At 41.0% G+C, this 27,210-nt stretch overlaps 2 protein-coding genes across 9 annotated transcripts in view; both read right to left on the minus strand.

The window, feature by feature from the left end:
• The window catches only part of kif13a (kinesin family member 13A), a 47,103-nt gene extending 22,491 nt beyond the window's left edge, over positions 1-24,612 (minus strand). For all 8 annotated transcript variants that reach the window (XM_042489616.1, XM_042489615.1, XM_042489617.1 and 5 more), the window contains exons 1-10: positions 24,301-24,612; positions 23,979-24,069; positions 10,978-10,990; positions 8,082-8,142; positions 5,789-5,881; positions 4,505-4,685; positions 1,252-1,339; positions 568-702; positions 276-388; positions 47-158 (exon numbers count right to left, since the gene is read on the minus strand). In XM_042489616.1, the coding sequence (XP_042345550.1) occupies positions 47-158; positions 276-388; positions 568-702; positions 1,252-1,339; positions 4,505-4,685; positions 5,789-5,881; positions 8,082-8,142; positions 10,978-10,990; positions 23,979-24,069; positions 24,301-24,355 (942 nt within the window). In that variant the 5' untranslated portion in view covers positions 24,356-24,612. The remainder of the gene's footprint in view (positions 1-46; positions 159-275; positions 389-567; positions 703-1,251; positions 1,340-4,504; positions 4,686-5,788; positions 5,882-8,081; positions 8,143-10,977; positions 10,991-23,978; positions 24,070-24,300) is intronic.
• Positions 24,613-25,380: 768 nt separating this feature from the next.
• On the minus strand, positions 25,381-26,990 carry LOC121946360 (E3 ubiquitin-protein ligase NHLRC1-like). Its single transcript, XM_042490917.1, has one exon. The coding sequence runs from the start codon at positions 26,885-26,887 to the stop codon at positions 25,655-25,657; it is 1,233 nt and encodes a 410-aa protein (XP_042346851.1). The 5' UTR covers positions 26,888-26,990; the 3' UTR covers positions 25,381-25,654.
• Positions 26,991-27,210: the final 220 nt, after the last annotated feature.

Here is a 27,210-nt window from a genome sequence, read left to right on the forward strand (position 1 = left end):
ATCCATCTTTATAATTATAATATTAAAGATAATTTGTTGGTCAAACCTTCAGTAGCCAGGTGAGGACTGAGTCTCTGTACGGCACAAATTTGGCCTTTCCCTTTCCTGCAGACTGATCAGCCAGAGCAGAAATCACACAGCCCAACGTGGTGAGAGACCTATAACCACAAACACACACACACACACACACACAAAAATATCAGTTTCACTTATCAGTGTAAGCCAAATGATTAATTGGACTTTATACATTTCTATTCCTTTAAAAATATACCCACTTGTTAATATTGCTGCCCTCTTTGAGTCTCTCTCCAGCGGCTCCAGTCTTTGACACTCGTTCACTTCCTGCCAGGTCAACGAGACTCATCTTGCTCACTTTCTCCCCTGAATTCTGTTTCCCATCACAACATGAGCAAACAGCAAGTCAGAACCCATGACGAGATAAATAGGATAAAAACAAATTAGTTTCTGTAAATTAAAGAAAAAAATCTTTGTGAAAGTGGTGAAATGCAAAAAAAAGCAACCAAAAAACAACTAAAAACAAACAAACAAACAAACAAAAATACTGACCCCAGACTGCAGATCATAAAGCGTTTGTGTGACAATGATACTGAAGACGCCATGCGATCGACTGCTCTCCTCATTCATGTTGGTGGCTGCAACTGTGCGAGATTTGTTTCCCTCTGACATTAACACCTCAATGTCCTAAAAATATAGAAAGGTAGGTCATGAAAGAAACATGTTTGAGAAAAGTTTGACATAATATGAACATATTTCACCAGATGAAGGCAACACTTGCACATGAATCATTGTGATAACAGTGAGGTCAGCCGGTATTCACACATGGCAAAGTGCCATGTGATTTAGCTGGGTCAAAGCAGGCGGTGGGCCAAGGCGGTGGGAAAACCACTGCACTAATATCAGGCAGAGCAGAGCACAGGGGAACAGGGTGGAGATGTTTAAACTTAATTAAGGAAGGCCCTGCCAATGCTTGGCATATAAACTACAAGAAACCCCATGACTACATCCCACATCAGGAATATGTTTCTCCATTTGGGAGGATGTGAAATAAATGATTCTTCCAAATGTAAATCAGCGGCTTGACAACTGGGGATATGATATAAAGGCATTTCTGCTGGATGCTATAAATCATGTCTCTGTATATGTGAAATATGACGCCTGTAGTCACTGATACAGGGTGGATTCAACTGCGCCTGTGGCCACAGCGAGATGACAGAAGGGTGAAAGACACACCTCAAAGCTCGTCACAGCCAGCTGAGACAGACCATCCACGTATGGGCCCAGTACTTTGTGTTCCCGAACTTTCAGGGACTGTCGGCCCCTGCAGAAAGCAACACAAAATGGAAGAGTTAGTTTTTTTTTTATTTTGTGTTTTTAGAATAAAATAAAAATGTTGAGAATTAAGTTGAAATATCGAAAATAAAGTTGGACTTTCAGTATAAGTGGCAGGCACAAGAAAAGAAAATTGCAAGAAGATTGTTTTCTTTGTGCATTTCGAGAATAAAGTTGAAATACCTTTTCAAGAATAAAGTCATGTTGTTGAGAACAGAGTCATAAGTGTGAGAATGAACTTGACATTTCAAGACTGAAATCAAATTTTGAGAATAAATCAAACATCTGATTTATATGGCTGCCTCTACAGAATGCGTTGTGACTTAGTAAAAATGTCATTCAGAATCTGTTTTAGTATTAAGTAAATAATTTCTCTTTTAGTGCATAAATATAGTGCGGTAATACATATTACAACATTGAGGAGAATGCGTCTACTCGAATGGAGAAACCACACTAACTGGGAAGAGGTGGCTGCATTCATGCAAACTGAAATATCTGGAATGAACAGATACAAGGGTATCAATAGTTACAGCTGTGTGCAATTCAGAGAGGATTTTGAACCACGAGAAACAGTTTAAAGGATCAGAGGAAATGACTTTATTCTTGACATTTTGATTGTTTTTTTCTGCCTGGCACTTATATTGAAAGTTTGACTTTATTTTTCACATTTTGACTTCATTTAGCATTTCCAATTAGGGACATGTGTGAGAGAAGAAAGCATGAAAAAAGGGTTTGACCAGGTCTTTATAATGCACATTTAATTTGACATTCCTCTCTTTATGAAGTCATTGTCTTGTAACATTTCTTTGCACTTATGGCAACTCAACCAATTCTGTCTTTGCAGAAGCTAAAAACATCTCCTTTGACCTTCGGTCCTTATTTGAAATGAATAAAAAATGGTGAATAAATGCCTTAGGGTTTTCAAATGCTTGTATGAGCTCCTCTTAGAAAAGTAAATCAAATTAGTTTCTGGGAAATAAGAAAGAGCATGTGATTGGTTTCTGGTAACAACTGTATTTTAAAATAACTTCTAAGAAATATCTTATCAAAATATTGCATTTGTTATTACTTACTTTTTGTTAAAAAATAATGACTTGCGTGCTAATACAATACTGAAATAATTAACACTTCATCAACATGCGATACAACTACAATAAAATATTGACAGGAGATAAATGCCAAGTCGACACATGAAAATAATTATGCACATAAAATGTTTCTGAAAGTCTTAAAGGACAAGGCTGGTTATTTTATACTGTCAGAAATTCTTATAGAATCTCTAAATACTCTCTCACTTGCCCAGCTTTCCTGTGGCTCTCCCAAATCCACTGATTCCTACAGAAGACATCATTTTTTAAAAACAGCCGCAAATGCTTCATTGATTACTTCATTTAAAAAAACAGCAACTGCAACTACAACAACTGCCTTGGGATTGTTTGCCTCTGCAAGCTAATCAAGTTGCACTTACAGTTTACATCCATGAAAACATGGATTCTTCAAACAAATCTAGCTCCCAGCAGCACAGAAGATCTCCACAAACAGCACAGTTTCAAGGTGGAAACCTGAAATTAGTGTCACCAATTCAGTATCTGACCAAATGTCTCCCCTTCTGTTCCTGACTTATCACATTTAAAAGTGTTTTTGCAGAACATCATGATGTCACAGTGAAGTTGACCTTTGACACTATGAATATAAAATGTCATCAAAGCATCATTTTATCCTATTAGACATTTGTGTTAAAATTTGTCAGAATTAGCATATGAATTCTAGAGTTGTGGCCAAAAACCTGTTTGGTGTAGTCACACTGAGCTTTGATTTTCAACCACAAAAATCTAATCAGTTCATTGTTGAGTTTAAGCAGATGTTTGCACCAAATTTGAAGAAACTTCCTTAAGTTGTTCTTGAGATATCACATTCACAAGAATGAGCCAGATGCAAGGTCACAGTGAACATGACATTTGACCTTCGACGACCAAAATCGAATCAGTTCATTGTTGAGTCCAAATGGACGTTTGTGTCAAATTTGAAAGAAAAAAAATCCTTAAGATGTTCTTAATATACCACATTCATAAGAACGGGACAGGCAGGCGGACAACCCGAGAACATAATTTGTCCAATGTGGCCTGTGTGGAGGCATATAAAGGATAAAGACGTAACTAGTGTGTTTTTAACCACAGATTTGGTAACTCCTTTATACATTTGGGGCAATAAGACAGTGTGAGTGGAATTGACTCAAACTAATCTACAGTGCCCAAATTCATCATAATGGAGGAAGCACTTCATTAGATGTGTGTAACTGAAACTCATCTTCATCTGGCTGCCTGTCAGTTGTTGAGAAGAAATCCTATAGATCAGTAGAGTCACTGAATCCCTCCTCATAGCCACAGAAGGACTGTGGTTGGCAGAAAACAGTTTCCCTGTTTGCACTCCAGTGATTGACCACTGCGGCACACAAGAGGCTGCATCTACCAGACAAACCATGGCCATAGATCCTATTTACACTTGACTCTACGTGTCAATACCTCAGCCAACATTTAATTCTAAAATCACAAAGACAGATAGATGGGAAGATCAAGAGAGTGCGAGGCTTGCTATATAAGCGAGAGGAAGTTGCCATCGGATCGGCTCTGGCTGCATCTTCAGACATCTGCAGCACACAGAGCTCTCCAGTGTTGTCCCTCTCTGGGGCTCAGCTCACAGGCTGCTCTGACCGCTCTGCTGCTCCCAGCTTCACTAACAGATGTCCCTGAAACACACTCTTTCACAGCTCGCTCTCCCCTGCAGTCTGTCTGCCAACCCACATCACACCATGGAGGCGAAGAATGCAGCAGTGTGAGAGGAAGACGCTGGCCGCTGTCATGCAGGAAATGACTGGGTTGAGCTTCCTACTCGCATCATTGTGTCACCGTCCTTCATTCATGCTACTAGACACAACAGAGCTATAAAGAGATGCAAACTAACAGAGTGGGAGCTGACGCAGGGGTCACTGCTCGTGCTGGAGTTGGAGTGAAACGAGACTATGAGAAAATTATACCACGGTTTATGTTACCAACTGTGCCCATGTCACCCCGGGTCAGAAGCTTATTAGATTCAGCAAGGGTTATACAGGTCCCATGTGCTTATGTCGAAGAAAGAGTCAACACATCAGACTCACCCTTTGGGATCGAGCAGGTCACGGACCTTCTCGTTGTAGATCTCCATGTAGGACACCTCCACCTTAAACGTATGGGACTCATTCTCCTCTTTGTGGACCCTCTCAAACAGCGAGCAGCAGAGTCGAGGGATTAAACCTGGCTGCTCCCCGTTTCCCATCATGGAAAAAGACTTGCCTGAACCTGGATGGACATTGTAGAGTCATACATGATTGTGTCCCATACAGAAGTCCTCACAGTGCCATGCTTTAATACCAGTAAAAATCAAAGGTATGCATTGCAGGAATTGTCTGTTACTGTTTGTAAACAGCATCACCAATAAAATTGGGAGCCAAACCTAGATTCACTCTTATATTATTTGCGTTTTGCAAATAATAATTTGCAAATTGCTATATTTGCATTTTTTCTATAATGTGTTCAACTGAAATCAGGAAGACGGTAAACCGGACATTTTAGTGGGCGAAAGCAGGACAATAAAATTAGGTGAGGCCGGGAGAGCATACCGACAACAGACACAGTATACAGCATTACTGTTCACTTCCTTCAACCTCCTTCACGATGAAATTTACAGCGGGGTGTTGTGCAGTTCTGTCACACAAGGCGAAAACACAGGCGATCTGGACACTTACTGGACATAACTCAAACTACTACATCAAATAATAAATACAAGTTTATTTCATTTAATGTATTTTATTACATTTTTGTAAACAATACGGCACCACCAGCACAACATATCTTTATGCATATTTTGTTTTATCCATCCTGCCATTCTGTTGGATTATTTGCTTTTCCCGCGTCTACAGACAGTGTTGTCCGTCTGCTGTCTCTCTGATTCCATGCGAACGCAGCATTAGAAAGAAATGCCAAACCACATGCCATGTGCCTCTCTAGTTCCCATCATGACTAATGTGCTGTTTACAACTTTTTTTCCTCATACATCAGGTGACTGGAGGGCAACTGAAATAACTTTTCATAAGCAGTCTCCCCTTTCCCAGTGTTTCCCTCTAAGACAGGACGTCGGATAAAGGAGCTAATTTGATCGAGGGTGAAGGGAGGATATGAGCTAAGTGATTCACCAGTGTGATTAGAAATGCAAGTCTTCCTGTTCTTTAAACTTTCTACAGATACATCTGGATACAACACAACCTGCAAATATACTTAAAGACTTAAGTAAAATAGAGGCAATTTATTATGTATAAATGCTTCAAAGACTGCATGGTGTAATGGATTTTGCAAAATAATAAAATGAGCAACTCAGTGTAGATGTCATCTGGATTTTCAGTTACCTGTTTGTCCATAGGCAAATATGCAGGCGTTATATCCCTGGAATGCATTTTCAAGTATTCCCTCTCCAAGGCACTTGAACACCACCTCTTGACCTTTCAGACAAAGAAACAGTTACCATGGAGATTTTGGTAAACAGATAAACCATTCAGTTATATAAGTACCACTAGCTGTCTGGCGTCCACCCTTAAATTAGTGCAGCAACATTAACACAGAGAAATGTACTGACAAGGGTTACACAAGGAAGACTAAGAATTCATGAAAGATGACAGATTCCTGTCTGGCCATGTGGAAAATGTGGGGCTGTGTAGAGAAATCTCTTGTATTGCTCGCTGTTGTGCTCCATCTGAATGGGACAGCTGTTTAACGAGCTAAATAAAGCCTTGGCCCGGGCCCTTGAGGCAGCCCTTCACTGAACAGATTGCTCTGTCGGTTCAGCACAAAGCAGACGTAAGCATTACATTTCCATCACAAAATGAGAGCGATATGACAAGAAAAATAAGTACAATTATTATGTTAATCTGCCCCAGACAAGCAGTAATAACCTCTGTTCAATAGATGTGACAAACAGATGTATCATGGTAATTTATTGTACATGATTCATGTGTTAATATTTTAGTTCACTCTCAGAAAAAAAGGTTTCCAAAGGGTTCTTCCTGAAAGTGCTAAAAGGCCCTCACCTTGCATTTCTCACATATTCATTTGTTGACTCACAACGACTTCAACATCTGTTGCCACGTAGACCATTGATTTTTTTTTTCCATTTTTTTATTAATTTTTCCATTTGGTTATTAATTGCACCTCTCGGGACACAGAGTGTACACTGGGCACAGACAGAGCAGTTGAACATCCGGTGCAGTGAAAGTGAAAGTCAACCTTACATTGTGCTTAGTTTAAAAGTTTGCCTTCACTCACTCTACAGCAGCTGCTGTCAACAGATCAACTATCCAGCCTGCAACTCAAACTCCACAAATTGCTGCTGAGGAAAAAAAAAAACTTGACGTGACAAGTTCTGCCTGTGCTGTGTTTACAGACATGCAAGAATTTCTAAAAAATGATAAAAAAGGGACACAGAAACAAGACAAGAAAAACATTAAGTTTTCTTTAAATTTGTTAAACTAAAACCATGATTTGTGGGAGCGATATATGAGTAATATAATCAATTACTATTTTTAGAGCCTCACTCAGTCGACTCTAGATGAAACAAGTCAATTTCAAGTCAAGTTAAAAGTTATATAAAAGTGTTCTTGCACTGTTAAATCTGATAAGTCTTAATTTTATGTGTTTATTGTATCTAATTGTTACGTTTCTTAAAATTTGGTCACATTTACTTTATTTTGTGAAGTTTTGCATCTTAAAATGACAAGTTTAATTACAACTTTAGTAAACCAAGTATACTGAGCCATGTATATGTATTCTGCTGGTTGCAAACTAGCTAGTCATATTTGTATTTTCTTAAGCATGTTAACAAAACAAATCTCTGAACTTGGTCATTGGCAATATCCTATTTGTGATGATAAACTCATGCAGACTAACTTGGTTTACTGAGGTTGCTTACACTTAAAAATGAACACGGTAATTTCACTTGTCATTTTTAAATTGCAGCACCTTCACAAAATTAAGCAAATACAGTTAAATCTTACATAAACTTCACAATGAGATATAGAGTAAACCTAACTTAAGATTAATAGTTATATTATTTCCCTTTTTTAAGGCAATTGGTTTCCAAAATCCTTTTAAGCAAGATAAACCTGTCAGATTTTACAGTGTGGTAGAACCCCATGTGTGGGTTCTAGCACCCTGAGACGGTGGAGAGGTTCTGAAAAAAGAGGGTTCTCGTAGGAACCACATCGTAAAAGGGAACCTTTTACATAAAGTTATAGGTAAAAGCCTAACCCTTTATGTTGTGTTCTTGATAGAACCCTCAAGGTTACAGGTAGAATCTTTATAAAACATTCTACCAGGAACCAAAAAGGGTTCTCATGTTGTTCATATGGTTTAGCACCTTTATTTCTGAGAGTGTATGTATTGTACAGAACCCCATGGTGGCTTTCTTGTACTGAGACAACACAAAGACGACTGACTCAGTTGCACATTTTAATGTATTCAGTCACAATGCAAATGACTGGGTATGGCCACACTGTGCTTTGCTTTGCATGATGCAAAAACAGCTTCCCATCAAGCAGGGAGTTTCCCTGCGCTATTGCTGCTCACAGCTCAGCAGGTCTTTACATGGGGCGTGATTTAAGGTCTTTGGTGATGAGTGAGGAACCAGTTTCAGCATTCATGACTCACCAGCATATTTTGGAACGTTGGACTCATCCATGGACCAGAAACAGTGGTCAAAAGCGAACACCTGCAGAGGAGTCAGCACAGGGAGTGTAAACACACACATCTCACACTTGTCCAAGCATGTACAGCAAAACACAACCTGATCTTTCTTAGTAGTGGTCTCAGTTTTTCTGTGGTACAAAACCAGGGCTTATTGTGCCGTACCATGCCACCCTGCAGTACATCAGCAGGACTGAGCTTGTCTGGTTGAGTAAGATGAAGTCTAACCGAGTATTGTTCGAGGTAATGCTCGTTAAGACAGCGCCATGACTGTCTGCACAGATCTACTGTTAGCCGCCCCGAGTTTTGTCATAGCGGCTGGAGTTAAATGAATTCATAAATCAGGGTCAGCGCTCCCCAGAAGAAATTCCAGCACCCGGTGACCCTCGTCTCCAAGGAAACGGGGCCGTAGCTGTTCCCGGTGGTGTAGGCTGGCTCTCAGCCCTCAGCTCTGGGTCTCGCAACACAGGCCTGAGCAGCAGAGACCCCTTGTGTCCCCCAGGCACCTGCATGAGCTCTTTATGGATGACACACAGAGAGGATGCTCTCTGGGAAAGAGCAGTGGCCTCATTTACCAAGAACCCCCCCCTCCCCACAGACAGAAAAGAGACAAATTTAAGACAAATATTAAACATCTTCTCTGAGTAGTTTCAGTGTAAGTATAGGATTATTTTATACTTGCTTGTTCAAAACACGAGTCATGTTGACAGAGGACCTGTATGACATGACATCCCAAAGTCCACACTGAATGAGGTAACGGAGCGATTAAATCTAAAATTACAAAAAGTGGCATCTCTCTGTGATTTTAATTCATTGTTGCAGAAACTGTGTTTTTGATTTATTGTTTTGGACAGCTCTGAGGTTATTTTAGAGGAATAACTCTGATTTTTTTGTGAGGAGTTGTATGGAGTACTTCTCAATAGCGAGTATATAACATAGAGTAGATGGCTGTTGGCATGGCCCCAGTTTGGAGAGGTGGCAGGAGTGCTAACCTGGAAGCTAAGCAATCTACTGCAGTAGACAGGGGCAGCAGCAAAATGTACTTTTGCCACCTAAAAAACATCTAAAACACTTTAAGTGTACGCTATATTGGAGCATTTCCACGGCTTTATCTCTTTTCAATAAAGTCTGACTTTGAAAGAGCGATATGGCGGCATCAGTTCTCTGTCAGACATCGCTTTCTGACATTAAGGTAGAACACTGAAAATATTCTTAATATAGTGTATACAAACTAATATTGAGGATAACATAAGTTTTGTTGCTGCTTCTTCTACAGCAGTACATTTCTTAGCACCTGTGTTGGTCTGCTGTCTGCTTCTCCAAACTGGGGGGCCAACTAAATGGGAAATGGTGTTTGCATGAGCACAGAGAAATTGGTTTATTCATATTACACGTATACATCCCAGTTTCTTTCAAAGTACTTCAGCTAACATATTTGGGTGTCTTGTGGACAAATATGGCGTTTCAATACTTAAAAACATGAACTGGATACTCCAAAAATCCAATCAAAAATGGGTTATTCATGTCCATGTTAACATACTTATTGTTACTGCTACCTTACTTGACCAAATCCCTCTTGAAAAAAGATATTTTTTACGCTCACTGAGGCTTTCTGGTTAAATAAAAGTTTAATACAAAATAAAACAAAGATTTTTATCTTTGCTCAGCCATTTCTCTTTTTCAGATTTCTTCAGAGATGCAAAACAATTGCTGCTGCAGCAACATACTGCAGTGCAAGCACAACTCTGCTGCATGTTACTACTGCTGGCTTTCAGTGCACTGTTGCAGCTCTGCCAAAGCACTTTCCCCTTACACAAATACCCCAAATAATTGAACTCCCCTCTAATCATAATAAGGGCTATTGGCCAGGGAACCACTGGTTGCACAGTCATCATGGGAAGCACTGAGATCACTGAATGCTTTGAAAGCAAGACCTCCTCTTGTGACTTCAGACAAGTGAGTGGGTGCCATTCAAAAGAACAAAAGTGCCATCATTCTCAATTAGGACTGGTATGGAATCCAGGGCTTCGCTCTGCTCCGGTCTGTCTCTGTCCAGCCTGAGGGTGTGACTGTGCAACAAATTGTTCATGATTGGACAATTACTATTAATCAGCAGTACAAATAATGATGAAGCTGTGAGCACAATGCCCTTTTTGTCATTTCTGGAATGAAAACTGGTTGAATGTGATTGGACTGCAACCTCCGTTTACCCTTTCGAATGCAGGGAGACTCATTTGAGTGCCGCTATAACTAAGCAGACAGCCACGTGCTGGTCTAGCTGAAGGGTATTACAGGGTAACTCAGGTTCACAGGCCCCCAGAGACCATGCACGCCTGTGGCCCGCGCTAACGCTCCCCTGGTCCAGTCAGCGGCCGAGTGCACCGAGCACAAAGCCCGTCCCTGGTGTGTGAAACATCTCTGAGCTAGTCACCAGCGTGTTGTCAAGGGGGGAGGTGGGGGTGCACTCCAACAATGCAGCTTTGAATGTGAACACACACTGCCCCAGTGTCCGCGCTCATCCCTCTCTCATTGTAGAGCCTTTGTGGGTGTTCACGAGATCTTAGAGCGCTGACACATTCACACGGACATCTATCCGGCTCCTGCTGACCAACCAAACTACTAAAACACTTTCAATCATGGTCCTAGAAACAACGCTACAACAGTGGATCGACGTGGATGCTTCTCATCCTCTCAGGGGCAGTAGTGTTGCCTGTGCAGCATCCTGATTTCAGTGTCTGTGATAGCAGGACAGTCAGTGGGAAGTCACTACAGATGACGGTTTCTGCTGACACTGCATGTAAGCTCTGTTGACACTGGCCTTTGTTTTTTGTAGCAACAGAAACAAATGAAACTTACATACCTTGGATTGTTTCCTGTTGATCGAGAGGGGCAATCCATCATAAAGGGGAGGAAAAAAAAACAGAGAGGCAAGAAGAGCACGGTTAGCATTGATACAATTTAACAGTCAGAACATGTTCTCACTCAGTAAGATGCAGCTGCACTTCTCACAGTAGGAAACCTCCCATTGTCTGTGTCGACACAAACCGCTTTTCTGAACTGAAACCACAACAACTTTTTTTTAATGAAACCTTTCCAACTTTCTACATTTCTTGAATTCCTGGTGTGACTTCTTCATTCACTCCTTTTCCTCATTTATTCACTCATTCATTCACTTGCACACAGTGGCGTTTCCTGGTGGTAGGTGCTGCTGTGATTGGGTTCATAATTGGGCCAGTGGAGCGTGAGGAAGGGAAGAGATTTAGGATTCAATGTCCCACTGACTCTGTTGAGTAAATAGCTCTTATGCCTGTGGACTTAACAGAGAGGCCAGGTTGGGGAAGCTGCACTCAGCAATAGCAGCTGCCGGAACCAAAGACAAAAGGGGAATGTATATGGCCCTAACTTATGAAGGATTATTTTCTTAACTGGAAAGGGAATTCCCAAAAGAAGAAAAAATATAACATTAAAGTCTATGCTCCAAACAAATGTTAAAGCCATTATAATATGTCTAGGAAATTATGAAGATTTGATGACATAAGATATGTATTTTTTTGTTCCCAAGGAAAAACTTGAGAACAACAAGTCATTACAGTGGCACAACAGACACATCATTGTATTACATAGAACGAAATAAAAGATATATAATATTGCCTTATGAGATAAATTATATAAATTCATATACATTGTAAAAAAAAACAAAAAAAAAACTAGAGCCTGGGGCACTCGTTGAGCAGTACTATCATTTTTTTTTTTGCATTTTTTGCACTTTTTTTGCAATGTTGTGCTTCTACATCTGCCACAGTCCCGTCCTTTAACAGTAAGCAGATTCCTCCTGCAGGCGTCTCCTGGCACCGTGACAGAGGTGGGCATCACCTTCACACAGTAACTAATACAGGGCAAGACTGAAACACTGCACCAAAGACTCTCACACACAAACTGAGCTGAGTCACCAACAATAGCACGCCTGGAGAGCTGCAAGGCAACACCCACAGAAAATGGTCCTCTGCACTTTTGTTTGGTTTAATGTTAAAGAAGTATTTCACTGCTAAAAGGACAAACTGTAAAACTGGGCTGTCCACGCAGCAGAAAGATACAAATACTGTTGAAATTGGTGCTACGTGACCAGAGAAAACCAAGAAAAAGGGCGCTTTTGCTCAAGAGATAGAAAACCTACAACTACTACGACCAATAAACGCTCCCACTGGTAGGTGAGGTTAATGTAAGTTGCCTTTCTGAAAACAATATGGCAGCTTGCTGATATCAAACGATCTCGTATTACAGTTAAACAGTGCACGAAAATGTGTCCGAAAACATTTTGGTTGAGAAATAGACGATGCAGAAACAAAATCTTGGGTCATATTTGATCAGCACAAAGTAGTTTTACCATTTGATCTCAGTTTTTTCAGCCTCTGTTTTCAAGATACAGGAAAAAGCGTCCCACCCACTTCCTGTTCACAGACTCTCATATATTAGATCTATATGAGCTCAGTACTGGCTTTTTTTACCATTTGATCCGAGTTTCAGAGAGAAAGAGAGAGAGAGGTGCAATTGTAGGGATTACATGATTATAAAACATAATTATGACACAATATCTGCTAATAGATGCCCCTTGGTCCTACACACTGGACATTTAAGTCCTAAAAAATCAAAATTGAAAGTATGCATTATCAACAGATTTCCTCTGAGGACTGTGAAAAGGCTATTAATTCTGCATGAGCTCATTATGATGAGGGACAGAAAGAGAGAGAGTGGGTGAAGAAATAAAAGGAAGAGGGCCTTGTTTGGGTTCATAGTATCCTATCTTGAATCTGGGCCACTGACAACCACAATGACTCGGCCTCAATCAGAGCAGATACACTGCAGCAGGGCCTCAGTCCTCAAGTCGGGCGCTCCACGCTGCAGAGCAGAGAGGGGATGTCTGTGAGGAGTTACGAGATATGTATCAGCATCAGACAGCAGGGAGCACACATCTAAGACCTCCTACAGGCAGACAGGAGGTGTGATAAGGACCGCTGACCAGGTCCTAGAGCATGCTTACTTGAAAGGTAAAAACCCCAAATAATATGTCAGTGTTGCAACAAAAATGTCAAAGATGAAAGAAACATGTGGGAGTGTTATAACAACAAATAGAAAAGCAGCAGCGACAGCCCTGTGAAGAATGAGCCGTGGACAAAGACAGAGAACAGATGTATCCCCAAAAAGACAACAGACATAAGACCGGAAAAAGACACACACACATTAAATGTGAAGAACCAAAAGACATGAGGTTATGGAATGCGTGCAGTCGCGACTCTTAAGCAGAGGAACGTAACGCTGCTGAAACACAGCGGCTGCAGGAGTTTGGGGGTCATTGTGTCACACACTGTACGTACAGTATATGGTATGCCGGGTATGCTGAACAAGACAATGAGGGGAACTGTTTCCAACTGGCTATATTTAGGATTTCATGAGCTACTTTTTCCTCACAACGTCTCAGAAGAAATTAATTTCATTCCAATGTCGGACTTCATTTTACTCTATATTATAGTGTCCTGCTTTACCTCCTCCTCTCTATCACAACATTAAGACCTCCCCCTCAATAAGTTTAAGTACATTAGGCTCCAGTTCTCCCACTCCGCTTTGGACATAATCTCTTTAATCTCCCCAGAAATCGGTGTCCTTCTTAGCAATGTGTACCTTGCTTGCAAAACAAACATGTAAGCTATGTCCTTTACATTTGGATGAATGATAAATAATAAATAAAATATCTTATTATCTTCTTATAAGTCCTCTATTATTTACACTAATACTGTAACATTTACCACCACTTGCTACTAAAGAAAATACTGTATTTTCCAAGGTATTGTGATTAGAATTATTAATTAAGACTGTAAGGCATGCTCATTTGAAGGGAATCCTAGCATATCCAAGCATAAAGCCTGTGGGCCTTTTGCTTAATAATCAGCGTGCAAGTCATGGCTCGAGGGCCTCTTAAAGGTTGTGTTGTGGTTGACCAAGTGTGTGACACACATGTAGGCTAATTTATGGCACAGAAGTGCCAAATAGCATCAGATTCTTTCCCACTCAGAGACAAATGCAGGCAGACACTGCAGACCCAGCAGGGCATGGCTGCAGTCTTGCAGTCCCATTGGTGTCTGCTTCTGCATGCCTTAATGTGTGTGTCATCAAGGGCACGCTCAGGCTCCCACGCCTCCAGCTACCTGATGCCAAGGCACCCATGAATGATTTCAACTTGGCCGAGGGTGGACATTGGCCTCTCACACTGCTATGAGTCACCCACTCTGCACTGATCCTGTGCCGTGGCAGACAGATTAGAGGAGCACATTTTGATCTTCTTTATAAAATCCTGACTTCTTATCACTTTTCGAAAGAAATACCTCCACAAAGCCAGGCTGTGAGCATTTTTTAATTAATTAACTAGGGTCAGAGTCACCCAGATCACACATGACTGGTTAAAACATGGCATTCTGTGCCTTGCAACTCAGACCCATATCTGCTGGTGCCCAAATGGATGGTACGAAGAGTGGGAGAGCAGCAGTGGAATCCCCCCCGTGGTTATGGAACCGGATTAAGGCCACTGGGTTATTATGCCACCGAAAACTGCGCTCTTCTAGCCCAGTAGGCAACAAACCAGATTAATCTACTATATCATCCACCTACTGAAGCATCTATCTACCCTTAAAAAATTACAGTGCTTGTCCACTCTCTGGAGCTATCATATGAATAGATACTTAAAATTATAATAAATCATTTAATTTAATCTGGCATTTCTTAAAATCCCTCCAACTGGCAGGCTGGCTCAATTTAGCTACCCTGGCATCAGAGTTTGACAGGCAAGAAAATGAGAAATCAAATGATGTAAATAAATAAATCCAAATCTAGAGGCGCTAATGTTGTAGCTCCCCGATACACAAGGATATACTGTCAGATTCATCAGTGTGATTTAGCAGGGTTTTGTAAGAGTTTCTGATCATATAATCCTTCTGCTCAAATGGAATATTTAATTCACATGGATGACCCCCCCCACTGAGATGACATTCACAACATTCATCTGACCTGCGCACACACACACACACACACTCCCAAACATATTTTTCAGCTGGCACACCCCCCACAGACTCAAATTCCTCTTCTCAATCCGTTGCTGAAGCTATGTTTCCCCCACCCTTTTAACCTCCATTTAACGGCACAGATGACTCTCTCCCCTGTTTGGCTGAGGACACGCTTCAGACAATTACATTTCAACAAGCTGCAGAGCCAAACACAACGTTCAGAGCTCTGTGTGTGAAGGAAAGTGTTGGGTTACAGCGCAATGTGCTCTCACAGGCTGACAGGCTAACATTTCAGAAGGTTCTCTAGTGTGTTTAAAACTGAACACGCCGGTCCCCCCACCCACTCATGCAGAGGTCACCGTCCTGCACAGACAGACAGGAGAGAGCAGGAAAATGCCAAGCAGTTACAGTGAGAGAGGGTGGGTGTTGTGTCTGACCAATTACACTCAAGATTATTCCCAGAAAGCATACAGCCTGATGTAAGATTTAGCAGGCAGTCACTTTTCTTAGCACCAGTGATCCAAAAGTAAACATGACAAGTAGTTGGAGTTGGAGGTTTACATACAGAACATTTAAAACTATTCAGAGAACAGCTCTGAAGGAAGTTTGGCTCGCTGATGACAGAAACAGACCTGCAGGATTGAGCCAAGCTACCGAGACAGCTAACTCTGCCACACAAACAATTTCTGGAACTTTTTCAGCTTTATTACGTAACATATCTACTGTGAACCTCTTGGCCAGTGCGGAGAGAAGTACTCAGATCCTTTACTGAGGTAAAAGTACTATTATCATAATGCCAAAGCAGCACCTTTGGCATTACGGTAATGACAGCCTCAGCAGCAGTTTGTGGAGTTTGAATTGCATATTGCTCAGTCGATCCGATCAAAGCTGATAGGACCAGATCGATGAATGAGAGAAGCAGCCGCTGCACAGACAAGTGAAAGCAAACTTTTAGACCCAGTACAATGAATAGAAACAAGAGAAGAAGAGTGTGGTGCAATGAATAACCAAACGGCTCCCAATGGACGGCCCAGCCCCAAAAATTGAAAATCAAAATGTGTTAGCTGATGTTATAATATTCTTATGATATCAAGATGTTACCACAAATAAATGAAAGTGTGGGACAGCCTGGAGGACAGATTCTTACTTGGAGATGAAAAAGGAGAAAAAAAACGTTCTGATACATAAATCTATTTTGAATTTCATTTTCCCCTGAAAAATTTACCAGGAAAAAGAAAAAAAAGAAAAAGGTAAAAAAAAAAAACAAGTACAGCAACAGAACAAAAACACAAAATATATCGATAATTATTTAATAATTATAATAATATAGAATAATTATTATAGTTTTCTAGGTAGTTTTCCCTCATTTATTATTATTAACTTAAAATATTTACACTCTCTCCAATTTAAAACATTTTTTCCAGGTAATTTTCTTCCATTTTCTTTTAAAAATTAAAAATAAACCAATCTGTTCAGGTTTCAAAGATTTAAATGCATGTGAAAGTTTTTTAAACACAGCACAAGAAACAGGGTTTTTTTTTAAAAAAAATAAAGGCTCATTTGAACAATTACATAAAAGAAACAATGCAAGATGTGTCTTCAGTGGAGCAGTCAACAACCAGGCTAATACCTGAAATAAATGCAGCTTTTTTGCAGCTTTACTGTAAGGGGAGTATTGATTTAATCCTTAACAATGTGTTTAATTCTAAAAGCAAGTAACTACACCTGTCAGATAAATGTAGTGGAGTAAATAAAATTTCCCTCTGAACTGTGGTGGACTGAGTATGATGTAGAATAAAATGGAAATACCCTCATAATGTACAAGTAGCTCAAAGTTTAGTGCTTGAGTAAAGGAACTTCGTTACATTCCTTCACTGCTCACTGTGTTAAGTTTATTCGAAACACATGAGTCCATTGGTCATTGTTCTAAATCCTAAAATTAGCTTCCTATGAAAATATTTGGGGTGGCTGGGGGATATCACTCATTAGGTCATCAGCATAACTTCAGAATGTTTCTGTAACTTGGCAACCGCTGTTGCTAAGCAACAGAGGTAAACATGGAGGCGAGACAACCTACCAGCCTCATGAGTCAAAGTTCCGATATAAAAGCCAAACTCAGGATGTCAAAAACAGCCTTAATGAACAGCGCTGCCATCAGCAGCACACAAGATGCTCACGACTTGCGACTTCTGTGTGGGACTCTCGAAGTTTCCATAACAAACGTTAACAACACAACATATGATGCAGGCAGGGTCTAATTTAATCCTCTCTGGCATTTCTGACACCACTGTGAGAAGCCGGGTCAGCAGGCTGTGTGTATGCTAAAACACTGACACGGATACTGACCACATCTGCTCCAAAGCCTTAAATCTGGTTAGTTAAAAGTTAACAAACAAGACAGAAAGCAGTGAAGTTCATCAATTTGTTCAATATGGTAAGGCTTCCTCCCGAGGGGAGATAAAGCGACACATTTACTACCAGGACACACCTCCTTTGACCCTGTCTGCTTTCGAGATGTCACTTATCTGAATGCATGTGCCGTGCAGCCGCTACGGACAATAGAAGACAAAAGCCAGCTCATGAAGTGCAAAAACATATCACAAAAGCCATTAATTGCAAGAGAAATATGCCATAGAGTTGTTTCCAGTAATTATGTGCTTGAACATAATTAAATTTAATGAGCAGAGTATTTCTTTCCAGACAGAATCAACTGAAAAACCTGTTTTCTAAGCATTTGTTAATGTTTCCTGGCTCCTCTTTCCCTGACTGAAAGTGAGTGCTTGATAAACCTTTCCCGCCATGACATTAAATCCATGTAAACACAACAAGCCGGCTTCAAAACTTCAAAAAGGCCTCATCTGAGAGAATGACATGAGAGGGAAAACCAGAATCATTATGGAAAAACATGTCCGAGAGTGGATTTTCACATAGGCTGCTCTCAGAATGAACAGCCACATCTGAGATTAATGAGACACAGTCTTGACAAAGAAGGGGGACGCCATCTTTTCTCAATTCCGGATCAAGATGTAAACAATGTCCCACCCTCTAAACAAACAGGAACAGTTCTCGAGGGAGTACAGTCATTTTATCAGCGACACACAACACTTTCTCCTCATAGCACGCATGACTTAAGTCTTACAGAGAAAAACTGGGCTGATATTTTAGGCCGACTAACTCTGAGAACAACATCTTACTGAATGGAAAGGTTGATTATTGGCACAAAGGGAGCAAAATGGAAAGACAAAAGAAACATTCCTGAGGGCAGCCATTAGACAAGGCAGCATTGTCATTCAGTAAAAGGCTTGTTTTGGAAAGCATGATGACACTTGGTCATATGTGACCTGACAGGAAATGTGACCAACCTCCAGAACTTCAGCAACACGGCAGACTGCATGTCTACTCAACACCTTTAGACCTGACATCTGTGTATCATAACGGTTAGTAAAAAGCATTAGAGGCCTTGACACACTACATGCTGACCACATAAGTCAGATCTCCGGTAGTCTTCCTGTAGAGAAGAGCGCAACCAAATTTAAAGGAGCAATTCAACACTTTGGAAACTGATTATTTGAAGTCTCTGAACCCATCCGCTGTCATCTGATGGCGATAAAACTTCTAGGGCTATGGGTACATATTTTGGGCTGATCCAGCATACCCAACTGATATTGCCCTTTGCATGTTATCCCCTCTCTCTCCCTCTTTCATGCTTAAGCTGTCCTGTCTAATAAAGGCAAAAAGCCATCCAAGGAATCTTCCAATCCAAAACATTCTGTTAATTGCAAGTTTTTTCAGTTTCAAAACTTCTACAGGATTTCATGAATTCATTCATATGCACAATCTATTTAAAGAGAATGACCAGCTGCTCATATTTACCATACAGACATGACAGTAGTATCCATCCTCTAATCTAACTGTCTGACAAAAACCAAGCGAGTGTATTCAAGTCAAACAATTTCTTTTAACCTGCAGCATTTTGTATAACTTCTTTTTACCTTTAGGGTTCTAAAAAAAAGGCATGAAGGACCTAACCAAACAGCTATCTCTGAACAAACTTCAAAACATAGCTATACAAGATCAGTGCAAATAGAGCCATCTGTCTGGATGACCTTTCAACTGAAGCTTCCCCCCAAAAGACTCAGATTACAATATCCAAGTAAACAAGACAACTCAGTTAAGTGGAGATAAACCCAACGGAGCTCTTGTAACCATTAGTGATAAGGAAAAGATTAGAGCGGAAATTACAAGCTTGGTTACGGACATTATCAGATAAAGCCACACTTCCACTGATCATCTTGAAATGTTGGACTGCAGAGCTACAACAGCATGGAGCATAAGAAAACTAGAGTTGAATGTATATCTTTTAAAACTACTACTACTACTACTACTAACTAAGTTTTTTTAGCAGCAATGAAAAGAAAAGTAAAGACCGTCCTCCTCTCTGAAAAGTTGGTTGTGGTTAGCTTTTGTCTTTGAACACAACTGTATTTAGACTGAAATATGCAGAAAAGGGGGGGTTACACGAAGAGGGCTTGATGGCCCTGCATTCAATTGTTGCATGTTGATGGACATGCTGGGGCATGATAGATGTAATACGGCCCCATTGTGTGAGTGGAAGGGTATTTTCTTGTCATGATGCTCCACCACTCAATCCCTTAGCAGACAGCAGCCTCAGGTATTTCTCTGCCTCTCCACCCCCACCTCCATTGTGTCGAAACCCCAGAGGAAAGCAGACTGGCGCGTGAAGACAAAACTGCTTTCCCAGATTCTCATTTCAAATGTGCCATTCGTGCCAGCTCAACAGGCAGATGAAAGATTAAACTCTGGAAACTTAACCTGTCGCCCTGAAGTCACAATCCATGTTTCATTTGCCCACCACAGGCATTATTGTTCATTTCTCAGGGAAATAGGAGAGGAGGCGGCGGGTCACGAGTGTTGCTATAATGCTCTGCTGTGCAAAGAATGCGGCTTAGCCATCAAAGGAAATCCCTTATATTTCTTCAAATTCCTCAGGTGACTTACATATTTTTATGGCGCTGTGTGGTCTCCTGATTAAAATTCAGACACAATCTGGAAAGTTTTGTCTAACTGATTATCTAACATGAAAGTGGTTCCATGTTCACCCCACAAGAGACTTGATTCCTGTTCATCATCAGACTGAAGTCATATATTTTGGTATTGAGCAAAACTATTGAGGCAAAAAGACGTTCACTGGAATCCGAACAACATCATGTCTTTTTTTCCCCCAGTGTTAAATTCTGTACTTCACAATCGACAGCCTAGGAAATGAACATAAAAATATCTATTACTGCCGCCTCCTCCCTGAGGCTGTGCCTAAGCATTCCCATGAGAGAGAAAAAGTTCCCATGATCTTGGCCCTGCAGCCATATTTGGCTTGTTAATACCCACTAAATCTGACACACAAGAACAGGTGTCTTTGAAAAAAAGGCAAACTCTTCGTGATCAGGGTATCCCCCTTCTGCGGCTTCACAAGAAGCCGAGAGGAAAATTATATGGTTTAAGAAAACCGTGGCAGCCTAAACACAGAGACCCAAAACACACACACACACACACACAGAGAGAGAGAGAGAAATGTTCACAAGTAATTATATGTCACTATAGAAAAGAAATGTGACATAATAAAGCCAAACTGAACTGGATTCACTGTACAGCTACAGAATGTACAGACTTCAAGGAACTCTTCACCCACAAAATGACCAATTTTTAGATCAATTAGTCATGCCATGTGACCTATATTTGTGAAGAAAACTTTGCTTTTCTCACATGCCTCCATGGAAAACGGCAAACTCAATTATTGATTGACTGGAGACCACGTTTAACAGAAGCAAAATTACATCAAAACATCCATTTACTCTCACATAACTCATGCAGTATACAGAGCAATGACAGCACGAGCAATGACGGTTTTCTGTAGGCAGACATGGAGCTTTAGAATATACCTTTTTCCCTTGTCAAAAAGCCCATGTGATTTTTCCATTGGATTTTGGATTATGCAGGAAATCTGTTGCCTGGGTCTAGACCTTTGAATCTGCACACTCAACAGAGTGTAACGAGTTGACAGTTTTCTCAGATATCACGCAAGGGAATGAGCTTTGTGGAAAACAAACATGTATGATAAATGCATGTTTTGTTTAGCAAGATAATGAATACCACTTCAGGATTTTTGAACCCTAAATGCAATCGCCAGAAGTAAAACACTAATGTTAGGCTTTAAACAAACTACACTCATGATTTAACATCGCCACCACAACAAGGCTGTAAAGCTTTGTTTAGCACAGCTTGGTGTGATGACATTCTGTAGTCTTATTTGGTAGCATCTGCCTTTTTTAAGATGCATAAAAGCTTTAAAATTCACAAAAGGGGTATTTTCAGATGTATTTTATGTTGTGGAACAAAATGTGAAAGTATCTTAAGCTTGTGTTAACCATAGACCTCATTCCTGAAAAGAGGAACCAAAAATCCATTAAAAAAAAAAATACTGACTTTGAGATGAGGCAACCGGAGGTGGTGAAATGCTAACTCATTTCTAGGTTTTAGGACTCATTCATTGGGGAACCCTAAAAAACAAGTCTTGTTTATCCAGTCATTTACTAATGACTTCCCAGTCACATGCATTTTGAAAAAAAGCCCTTTGTATTTGAGTCTGGCTTTGAAAAAAAGCATAGACTACATTCAGTTCAGACTTCTGTTTCAGTTGTAAACTGTAAGGTTTTAGCTAAAATACATGTTTCTGAAGTACTGAGCATATGACTGGATAAACGAGACTTGGATTATACTGCATGAGTTGTGTGAGAGTTTGTAAGCAGATGTTTTCTATAGTCTTGTTGTTTTTAAACACGGTGGACTATCAATCAGTATATCAATGTGTTAGCCATTTTCCATGGAGGCATGCAAGAAAACCGAAAGTTTTCTTCACAAATTCAAGATATCATGTCTTGACTAACTGATTTACAAATGGTCATTCTGTGGCTGAAATGATCCTTTAGGAATTACAATTGGTGAAATTGCTCAAATCTTGACAATAGGTTTGGGAGAGAAAATAAATCATAAGACTTGGATAAACCCAGCTCTAAATCCACAAAAGGAGTCTCTGTATGACTGATAGGACATCTAAATCAGATATGGAAACTTCCCCTGAATGTGAAATGTGTTTGTCTCTCCGTTAACAACATAGCAACAGGTAGCAGTGGAAAGCTCCGCCATCATGTCCAAACACTAATCACTTCACTGCAAGAATATTTCAAATGCAGGCGCTCTGAATGTCCGTACAGTCGCTGTCGTTCCTCTGACCTTTCACCTTGGACAGCTTTGTGTTCTGTTGTCATGCATCCCTGGTCCAACATATGTTAGCTTTGAGTGTGATTTGTTTAATTGCCTGGAACGCCGCCATTGTGTGGCAATTTCTGTTGCTGATAATTGCCTTAAATACAGGTTAATGTGTGGACTCGAGCTGCTGGGGGAGCAAGCTCATTACCATTTAGTGCTGACTGTTGGTTCCATGGAGCAGCAGAGAGAGCGTTAACTAGACTGGATGTGGGCCATGAGAAAAACCTTGACTGTACTCGCCTCATATGACTTCATTCTTAGATGTCACGTTGCGGACTACTGTCGCCAGAGTTGTATTTGAGTGACAATAAACTGAAAAAAAAAAAACAGTTGTTTTTTATTTCCTAATTGAGTATCCTATTAGATTTTATTTGCGCCTGTGGATAATCAGGTCAGCTGTCTAATCATGTGTGACAACAACAGCGAAGGAGAGCAAACGAACCAAGCGCAAAATTGTAGAAAACAACCTCAACTACAATGGGTGAAATATCTCTGACTGTTTCTAACAGGCATGGCATTTCAATGACTTCCCTAGCACACAGCCATCATTAGCCTACATGTTCTCATTACAGTCTGAAAGCACGTCAGATCACAAGCAAGCATCAAACTGCAGCTTTTTCTGCTGAGCATCCAACTGCAGGCAGAGTGTGAAACATAAGAGGATGCTTAGCTTTTCATTTGGTGCCGCTTTTCTCCACTTTTTCACCTGATAAAAGTGTGCATCCTCCTGCCATTTTCTTAAACACACAGTGCGGTCTAACACCACCCTAACATAAGTTAAATTAGCTCTGACTGCGGCGATGCCCTGAAGGCAAGACATTAATCTGTTCAGTTTAACAGGCGTCTTCATGAGTCAAACAACCGCCTCGCCTGGCCTTGAAGCGCCACATCAGATGCACAGTATATGAGGGTAATATTATGATGCTGGGGTGGTTACTATTGGAGAGTTCATGTGAATTACATAACAAAATATCATGTTGCAAGCAGGTGGGTGACAGACATCATGTCTTCCTAAGCACCAGCAAGAGGAGTGCAGCATTCCTGTTTGTTTACTGCGTTTGTTTACTGGCATTTATGTAAAGAAACTGCTTAAATCCAAGATCAAATGTTGCAAGTTTAATCAACATTACTGTTAATCAGAGTCATGTGTGTGCTGTTCTGATGTTCTCATGTATTATTAGACATTTGAGCTCACTGGAGAGATAAGTTAACCTTGAATGTTACTGTATTACAACCAGGGTGCGATGAGGATTTTACAGTGAGAGTGCATTTTTCTGCTCTTTCACTTAAAAGCACCCAAAGCCCCCATATATGTGCAGCAAACACTTTATTTACTCTGTTGCACTCAAACTAAGCGCAGTAATGCGAAAGATGCCTTAGCTGCGACAAATTCGCTTCACTATAAGCTCTATTGTAGTATATGCATATTTATTTGCAAACATTTGGCAGTGTCAGCTTTGTTTACCTGTTGTCTCCTTTTGCATTTGAGGGTGGAGGGTGCAGAACTGTTTGGTTGTCCTCCATATCCACGACACATTTTGTATTCAGTTCAATTTCTGTGGAGAAAAGTTTGTTGGGGGAAAGTGAAGCAGAATGCGGGGGTGTGAAAAAGTAAAATGCTCGCTGCTTTGACGGTGTTTTAACTAGACTCAAGTCTGACTTCAGCCTCAGAACTCGAGCTGAAAGCAGCAATGGCGAAGAAAGCCAAACTTTGTGATAATGTGGCGTGAATCCGAGGAGACAGACATGAGAGTTTACAAAGAGAAATCATCGTTTTTCACACTTACCCCTGCGGTTCATGGGCCGAACTCTCACTGCAACTTTTACCTTTGAATCCGACATTTTTGTCCACTTTTCACTCCCACCCTGTCTATGCGCCGAGCTATCAATGTATAGTCTGTGAATCCCCGACAAGAAGCCCGGATTTCTGCCAGAAAAAGGGCAGCAGACTCTAGTTAAACAAGCCCAAAAGAGTCCAGACCTCGAGGAGAAGACATGGGAATATGTTCATTTTTTTCCTTTATATCCATCCGGGTTCGCTTTTTGTGCAAATCCAGCACTCTGCTCCAGCCCCAGACAGCATCCCCACCGCCATCTTCCACTGGGAGCACGACTGCTCTCCTCAGGCAGACTGGAGACGGCTGTGCCAAAGAGGGAGAAAGGACTTACGCACCGCGCCGCGTATCGGGGGGAGACCAGCGGACGAGAAATGTGAGGCTGCGTGACAAGTTGATTTACACGCAGCCGCGATAAGCATCGTTTAACGACACTTCACATGTCGGAATAAAGAGCAGACGGTTGATTAAAAAGCAAGTTTAAATAAGCATGTGTCTTTCTAGCTCTGTCTGTCTGACACACTGACACGGATTGTTTGGTCTATTATTCATCTCTTTAAAAACAATACGAGATTAATAATAATGATAAAACAATATTCAACACATATTATGTAGCAGCAGGGGCGTAATCAGGTGTTTAGAAATACTGAGGGCAGAAATGTAAGTGTCCCTCAACCACCTTCAGCACAGATGATATAATTCCATCCAAAGCATTTATTATTACATTTTATTATTATATTTATTACCACAACAATTTATACATTTCTTAATAAAACAACAACAACAACAATAATAATAATAATAATAATAATAATAATAATAATAATAATGCCTTATTATTATCCATTTATTATTATCATATTATTATTACATTTTGCTTTATTTTTTTTAATTTATTTGACTCGACACCCCATTAAAATGAAGCAATTTCTATTTGTTCGATCCCTCATCTCAGGTTTATGGCCATGTGGACATGAATTGCGACCAATTCAATTGAGGATAATTATTTATTTTTGCTAATTTCAATTGAACGATTTGTGTGGCTCTGAGAGGTAAAAGTATCCAGTACACCCCAACAGCAAAATAAGAAAATCTAACTGTTTTATGTAAGAAAAATAGATATTTTTGTCTTTTCTTATCCCTTTAATGACTGCACAACTGTTTGAAAATTTCATCTCTACATTGAATTTGTGCAAAATAAAACACCGAACCCTAAAGCTCTCATTTTATTATATTCACACTTAGAATTATCATTTCTTACTTCATAGTATCTTAAGCTACATTACACAGTCTACTCTAACATGAACTACACCATGGGCCTAGCATCAGATTTAGCAGAATAAATCTTCACTGTGTGGTCTCCACTGTCCAGAATGACCAGTGCGTTGTTCAGTGGCACCAGTCCAACTGGGCGGATGAGGTGTTCTCCCACAAGTGGGGTCAGGGCTGGGCCACTCTGGAGCTTCCCCAAACTCCAAATCATCCCCTGATTGGAGTCAGTAACAATCACATCTCCATCTCTGTCAAAGGCCACGTCTGACATGTTGAGCCTCACTGTGGACTGCAGGGTCAGGCTGAAACTGTCTGTTTGACAAAGGAGGTGGAAGTCTTTAGTGAACACTCTCAGCCTCGTGTGTCCTTGACATGTGTCATTGGGTAAATTCTCCATCACTGCAGTGTTCCCAGTCACCCGACAGCAGGCCACTGCTTTTGGATGCTGCAGCTCTGTAACAGCTGTTTGGTGATCTAGAGTGATACCACGAGTATAGTCCACTTTTATCTTGGACAGCATGCCAGCCTGGACGTCTGAGACCAGGATGTGCCCACAGCTGTCTGTGTCCACACCCCAGGGCATCTGGAGGGACTCATTGACCGTCAACACGTGGTTCCCTCTGGAGGTGAAAACCTTCACAGCTTTATCCCCTGCATCAGTCACCACCACATGACCACAGGGAGTCACTGCCACATCCACTGGGAAACAGATCTCCCCACTGGCTCGTCCTCTTCGACCAAAACTGTGCAGCCTCCTGCCCTGTGGACTGAACACTGTCACGCTCTTCTCACCATCATGCACCACCACTATTGTCCCAGAAGACCCCAAAACGGCTATCCCAGTGGGGTTGATGAGAGTCCCCCACCCTCCAAAAGCTGTGCAGAGGTGCAGAGCAGTGGATGTCAAACCTTCAGCCAAGCCAAGGCCTGTCTTTGCCCTGTAAGGCGGAGCAGAGGACGTGGGACTCTGGGACAACAGCAACTCCTGCAGGTCACTAAGAGCCTGGCAATGGGAGGTGCTGTCAACGCTGCACAGCTGTCGACAGAATGGGCACTCCAGCTTCCTCAGGAGAGGGTGGGACAGAGCCTTGATGCATTCCAGACAGAGTACATGGCCACAGGAAAGGTTGTGTGGTCTGTGCTCCCTCTGCTGAGTGCTGAACTTCTCAAAGCAGACTTTACACTCCAGCAAGTTGATCTGGATCTCTCTCAGAATCCCCTCAGGACTCAGGCTGCCACGACGAGGGGAACCAGGACTCTTGGCCATGACTGAGATATCCTGATGTTCTTTAAACCTGCTGAGACGGATCAGTCAGCTGATGCAGGAGGGTCAGAAAGACTGGCGATTTAAAGGAGATGGAGAGACAGAGATGAAGAGGGGCATGTGAAGTCAGAGCACTGCAACATTTTTGTCAACACATTCACGTCCTGTGCTTTAGGCCCAAATGGTCACGTGACATTTTGCACAACACTGAGGCTCTCTGCTGCCCTCCTTTGGAAAACAGCTTAAACACATGTTAAGTGTTCACAGACCCTGGTCGTTTTTGAATGCAGAAAGCTGAGAGTAGAAGAAAAATATATATTTCTTTA

The sequence above is a fragment of the Plectropomus leopardus genome, chromosome 7, assembly GCF_008729295.1.
Source record: "Plectropomus leopardus isolate mb chromosome 7, YSFRI_Pleo_2.0, whole genome shotgun sequence".
NCBI classification, from domain to species: domain Eukaryota; kingdom Metazoa; phylum Chordata; class Actinopteri; order Perciformes; family Serranidae; genus Plectropomus; species Plectropomus leopardus.

Coding starts and splice junctions, on each gene's coding strand:
- LOC121946360 (XM_042490917.1), bottom strand. CDS start 26,887: ATGGCCAAGAGTCCTGGTTCCCCTCGTCGTGGCAGCCTGAGTCCTGAG.